Source organism: Magnolia sinica, chromosome 13 (genome assembly GCF_029962835.1).
Source record: "Magnolia sinica isolate HGM2019 chromosome 13, MsV1, whole genome shotgun sequence".
Lineage (NCBI taxonomy): Eukaryota > Viridiplantae > Streptophyta > Magnoliopsida > Magnoliales > Magnoliaceae > Magnolia > Magnolia sinica.
Genome location: NC_080585.1, coordinates 27749976 through 27756180, shown reverse-complemented (window position 1 = coordinate 27756180; position 6205 = coordinate 27749976). Strand labels below are relative to the sequence as shown.

Below are 6205 nucleotides of genomic sequence, written 5' to 3'. Positions count from 1 at the left end.
CTCTTTGCATCACGGGAAGGAATCGGATTGAATCCAAAGCCATCTATTGTGTGGTAAAATCTCAACTATTTCCTGCCAACCATTATATTTTTATGATGAATTTATCCTCTTTTAAGGTATGTTGTGAAGCCTAATTGCAATGGCAAAAATATCCAAAGCTGCTGGCATTCGGGTATTGTAGAAAGAGAGATACAAATCATTTTTATTTTTATTTTATTTTATTATTTTTTATTTTTTTTTTAAAAAAAAAGGAGAAGAAAAGCAGCTTGTGGGCACTTTCTTCAACACCTACCCACTGGTTTCAACATATATACTATATACATGTGCACATGTGAGTTAATCCAGTCTGTTGATTGAAACTGTCCTAGTGTGAATGAGCTGCCATTGACGTCATAGACTAGGTAGCTTCTTCCTACTTGCATTCCATCCTTGCTTGTGGAATGGAATGCGGACCATAGCTTTGCTTGTGGTCACCATGTGGTGTATCTCTCATCAAACCCATCAATCAGGGTGGATGAATAGAAGATATAAATATCAGCCTATTAAAAAACTCAAGTGGGCCACACCTTGTGAACTTAGTGGCTTTGGAAGAAAATTCTCATTATTCCAATTGATGTCATTTATGCAACTTTTTATATGCTAATATTAATTTGTATTTGCAATTTAATTAAATAAGAATTCTCATCTTGGGCTACACTTTGGGAAGGTCATCTAGGTGGATTCCTCGGCCACATTCGGAATTTTCCAGGTCTTTGCTAGGGTTAAGCTCTCCCTCAGGCCAAGGAGGGACCTATATAAAGTGGTCAATTTGCAGGTAGGTCAGGAGGCCTATCCAATCTATGCCAATCTCGAAATCCCCAAAGGTGGCATCTGTGCGTCCTTCTACCCCCACCACCCTCAAAAGGACCTCCCTCAGATAGTTCAAAGCACTAGAGATTGGGTCCTTCAATCCCTCCATAAGAACAGGGGTGAATTCTCCGGACGCCCAACACCTGTTCGTCATTTTGTCCCACAAATTGCTCTAACTTCGTCATCCCCGACAAGCGAAGAAATTCCCCCCCAGCGTGGAAGGTTCTCCTCAGGATTCAGTCATCCCTGCCACACCAGCCTCATCGGAACCTCTGGCTATTGCTTTCCCACCCAGAGAAACGTATCTCTCTCGCCAGCCGCCCTCTCAGCTCGATTACTCCCCTACCCCTCGGCCTGAGAAGATGTCTAACCTGATTCAGCAACCTACTCAATACCACAATCGCCTGCCTGTGCTCACTCCCACAATCCAAGCTTCAAAAGCCATCCTCCAGAGCCCCTCCCTGTAGCAAATCAGACAACCACCCCAGCAACAACCTCCTTCCTCCATGCCCCTCAATGGCCAGGATGATATCTCCCACCAAGCCTCCCCCAGGCACCCCTACTTCTCATCCCACCATACCTGAAAGCTCATCCTATCTCTGTACGAGGGTGACACGCCCAAAGTCCCTCCAGCCATACCCATATCATCAGGAGAGAAATCTCCTCCCCTGATATTCCCCACTTCCAAAGTAGGAACTCCCATCCAGGACCCTGTCTAGTTCCACATCAACCTATCACCCTTCTTCCTTGGCATCCCAAACCAAAGCCCACCCTCAACCCCCCCCCCCCATCACCAATTACCAATCTGACTTAAATTCAGTAGCAGGCAGCCTGCACAGCAATCAAGAAGGGTCGATTTGTCAACCAGAACCAAATGGTGATAGTGAATCAGATAAGGATGAGTCAGAAATACCAGATGGAATGTATCTATATAGCTACCTCAAATCCTGGCGAGGTAAAAAGAGAAGCAATAATATCAGGGCCATCAATTCGGGTATAGTTTCTGATAGATAGTATGCTTCTTTGGAATATGAGGGGAATTGGTAATTCGCCCTCGGTCAGGCACGTGAAACAGCTTATCTCCACCCACAAACCAGTCATTGTTATCCTCATTGAGCCTATGCTTTCCGACTCTAGGCGTGTGTCCATCGGTCTCAAGTTGAGCTTTCACTGCTCCATATCCAACGCTGCGTCTGGGGGCAAGATCTGGATTTTCCACCACACTTCTCTCTCGGTTGATTCTCCTTCTTCGTCCAACCAATTCCTCTCTTTCAGAGTCAGGGAGCCAAACCTTTCTCTTCCTTTGCTCGTCACCTGTGTCTACGCTAAATGCTCTTATATGCGAAGAAGGGAGCTATGGGCTGACTTGGTTAATCAGTCTGCCACCCTCCCTGGCCCTTGGATTGTTTGTGGGGACTTCAACGCAGTCACTGCACACTCAGAGAGGATCGGTGGGAACTCGTTGGCCGATCCTAGCTCCTCCGAGTTCATTGAGGCTATCAACCAGGTGAACCTGACTGATGCGGGTTTCTTTGGAAGCGCCTTCACCTGGTGTAACAACTGCTCTGGATCTAACAGAAAATGGGCCAGACTTGACCGTGTTTTGTGCTCCCCAAGCTGGGTCTACACCTTCCCCTCCTGTGTGCAGCATCTGACCCGTATATGTTCGGACCACTCCCCTCTCCTTCTCTCTGCTCCTCCAACGTCCCCAACCTCCCCGAAGTCATTCCACTTTCAGAGAATGTGGATCCAGCATGATGGCTTCCAGACTATGGTATCCAATGCTTGGAAATCAAACACCTTCATCACTCCTATGATCCACCTTCTTATCAAGATGAGGAACACCAAAGAAGCGTTAACACGTTGGAATAAGGAATCATTTGGAAACATCTTCTCCCAGATCAAACTTTCTTCAGGGCAAGTGGATACGCTGGAGTAGGCGGTGATTTCTTCTCCTTCCCCTCTTATCCTGTCGAACCTAAAAAAGGAAAGGTCCAATTTGGCTCGTCTAGAGCTCCTGGAAGAGATTTTTTAGAAGCAGAAATCCAGAAACAGATGGCTATTAGAGGGAGATAGGAACTCCAAGTTCTTCCACGCCTCTACTACGGACCAAGTCAGAAGAGCCCAGATCAAGCATATTGTGCTACAGGATGGGTCCATTACGTTTGACCAGGCCCAGATGAGAGACGTTGCTGCTGCCTTCTTCAAGACCCTTTACTCTGCAGAAGTTATGACGCATTCAGATGATTCCACCAACATCATCCCATCCCTAGTCTCCCAAGCGGACAACGACTTCCTCCTTGCCCCGGTCTCCATAGAAGAAGTGAATCTGGTTGTTTTAGCGCTGCCAGCGGATGGGGCCCCTGGCCTAGACGGGTTCTCCGGTTCTTTCTTTGCGTCCTGTTGGAACATCGTCGCTTTGGACCTCCACAGAGCTGTCAACTACCTCTTCCAGGGTGGTACATTACCTAGAGCCTTTTCTGCTACTCTCCTTTGTTTAATCCCCAAATGTGTTGCTCCTAAGTCCTTTTCTGATTTTCGCCCAATCAGTTTACGTAATTATGTTTACAAGATTTTTTTCTAAGGTGATCGCAGCTAGGCTTAACTCCATCCTGCCCAAGCTTATTTCTGAGGAGCAAATGGCCTTTGTTAAAGGGAGATCCATAGCGGATAGCATTGCTTTGGCTCAGGAGCTCCTTCGTGACATTGATAAGAAGAACAGGGGAAATAACATAATTTTCAAGATTGACCTCAAAAAGGCCTATGATTGCGTGAGCTGGCCTTTACTCAAGGAAGTCCTCCAGAGATTCGGTTTCAACCAGTTATGGATCTCGCTAGTTAAGAAGTGTTGGACTGGCACATGGTTCTCTGTGCTTTTCAATGGCATGCCGACGGGCTTCTTCAAATCGGAGAGAGGGCTCCGCCAGAGAGACCCTCTCTCTCCTAGTCTCTTCATTTTGGTCATGAAAGTGCTCAGCCGGGGCATTAAAAATCTGATTTCCTCCAACTTTTGTCAGCCTTTCCAGTCAAGACGAGGTGCCAAGATCATTTCCCACCTTTTGTTTGTGGATGATACAACCATCTTCATCAACGATAGAGGCGCTTCTGTCAGAAATCTGATAGCTTTTCTTCAGAAATTCAACAGTGTCTCGGGCCTGAAGATCAACTTTGACAAAAGCAGCTTCATGGCGTCCTCCAAAATGGCCATGAGTAGGATCCGGGCTACCGAAAGGCTTTCGGGGATCGCTAGATTGTCATCATCATTTTCCTACCTGGGAGTCCCGCTCACCAAAGGCAATATCAGAGTTGTCCTGTTCCAGCCCCTCGTTGAGAAGATCCTGTCCAAAATATCGGTTTGGAAGGTGCGTTTTCTTAACCAGGCCGCTAGAACTACCCTTATTAAACATGTCCTTTCGAGCTTCCCAGCCCACATTCTTGCGGCGATTGATGTCCCGAAGAAAACTCTTGCGGCCCTCGACTCTGCATTTGTTGACTTCTTTTGGGGGTGGAGCGATGACAAGAAAAACCTCCAATGGATCAGCTGGAGGAAAATCTCTTCCCCAATTAAAGAGGGCAGGCTGGGAATCAGAACCGTAAAGGACGTTGCGGCCGCTATGAGACTGAAGAGGGCTTGGACTATCTTATTTGGCCATGCAAGCAACCTCTGGGGATCTTTCATGGGCTCTAAGTACAAGGTCAACACCCAGCAGCAGTCGGATTCCCCCTCGTGGAAGAAAGTGGCCAAGCTTCGTGACCTCCTTGTCGCCAACTCTCGATTGCTTCTAGGGGATGGGAATAGTAGTTTTTGGGAGGACAACTAGACGGGGCTAGGCCCCCTGAAGACGCATATTCCAAGGGGCATCCATCCTCTCCAATGCAACTTGAAGATCAACAACTTTATGGGGCCTCAGGGTCTTAAATCGCAACTGCCGACCGTTATCCCTGACTCCGTTAGGCTCCATGATATTGTGGAAGGCCTGGCCCTCAACAAGAGAAATGATAGGGTTGTTTAGATCATAGAAAAGTCAGAGAATTTCTCCATTAAATCAGCCTGGGAGCTCACCCGTGCCTAGGGCTAGATTCGGTTGTGGGCCAAGTGGATGTGGCACACCCACCTTCCTCCAAAAGTTGCTATTTTTGCTTGAAAAATTATGCACAATGTCATTCCAGTCGACTATAATGTGAAGCTCAAGGGGGTCCATTTGGCCTCCTCCTGCGCTTGCTCTAAGCTGCCAGGCCTGAACGAGGAGTCCCTTGATCACCTTTTTTCTGAAGGGGAGCTCGCTTCAGCCATTTGGAGTCACTTCTCCTCCATACTCTCATTCTCCTTCCTCCCCAACCAGTCCACTGTGGGCAGAGCTTCTCAATGGTGGGCCATGGCTAACGCCCATTCTCCTATGGGCATCCTTAGAGGGCTGCTCCCTGCCCTCATTCTCTAGGAGATATGGAAGTCAAGGAACTCCCATTGCTTTGATGGGATTAGCTCCAGCACCCACCATGCCATCGTTCAAGTCCGTGCTTGGCTCGCTATCCTCTCAAATGCTTCTCCCCTCCTGGCGTGTAAAAATCAGGCGGATAGAGAGGCCCTTTTGGATCTCCATCTCCCTATAACCTCTCCCCATCCACACTCTCTGTTTGCTGTGAAGTGGTATAGGCCTAGTTGGGGGAGTGTGAAACTGAACGTAGATGGATCTTCTAGGGGCAACCCAGGCCCTTCTGGCAGTGGAGGAGTATGTCGTGGGGCCAGAGGCGAGTTTATTTTTGCCTTTTCCAAGGCTTATGGACGGGGCTCCATCTTTCTCACTGAAGTTAAGGCCGTCATCGACGAGCTCTTGATTTGTTCAGGTAAAGGGCTCGCCTCAGTTGAAGTGGAAAGTGATTCGTAAGCAGTGGTTGATTTGCTTTCTTCCCCTGAGGCTGGCCCCTGGAGCTTTTATTACTAGAAAAGCCATTTCCTCTCCCTTCGATCCTCAACCTGCATCTCCATCAAGCATTGCCCGAGGGAGGCAAACAAGGTGGCCGACAACCTGGCCTGTTAGGCTAGCTCCAACCAGCTCTCCAGAATTTTCGACAATGCTTCTTCCCTCCCCTTTCTCTCCCACGAGGAGTTGGTTCTTGATAGGACTGGTTTACCTTCAGTGCACATTTCTCAGATTTATTTATTTATTTATTTATTTATTTGCCTTTCCTCATGATAGAAGGTCCTCCTTCCTTTGGGGGCTCTCCCGAATGCGTATAGCTTGTGGGTTTATGATAGGTGGGCCCTGTTTCTTTTTGTTGTTGGGTCCTGCCTGAATTGGTTGTACATTCTCCTGTTTAATGAATTTTGTGGCAAGCATCCTTTCCTTAAAAAAAA

General features: G+C 47.7%; 1 protein-coding gene across 1 annotated transcript; it reads left to right on the top strand.

Annotated features, from left to right (window-relative positions):
* The first annotated feature begins 1879 nt into the window (after window positions 1-1879).
* LOC131224177 (uncharacterized) lies at window positions 1880-3433 on the top strand. The gene is made up of 2 exons (XM_058219716.1): window positions 1880-2766; window positions 2905-3433. Exons 1-2 carry the CDS (start codon window positions 1880-1882, stop codon window positions 3431-3433), a joined length of 1416 nt encoding a protein of 471 aa, XP_058075699.1.
* The last annotated feature ends 2772 nt before the right edge of the window (window positions 3434-6205 follow it).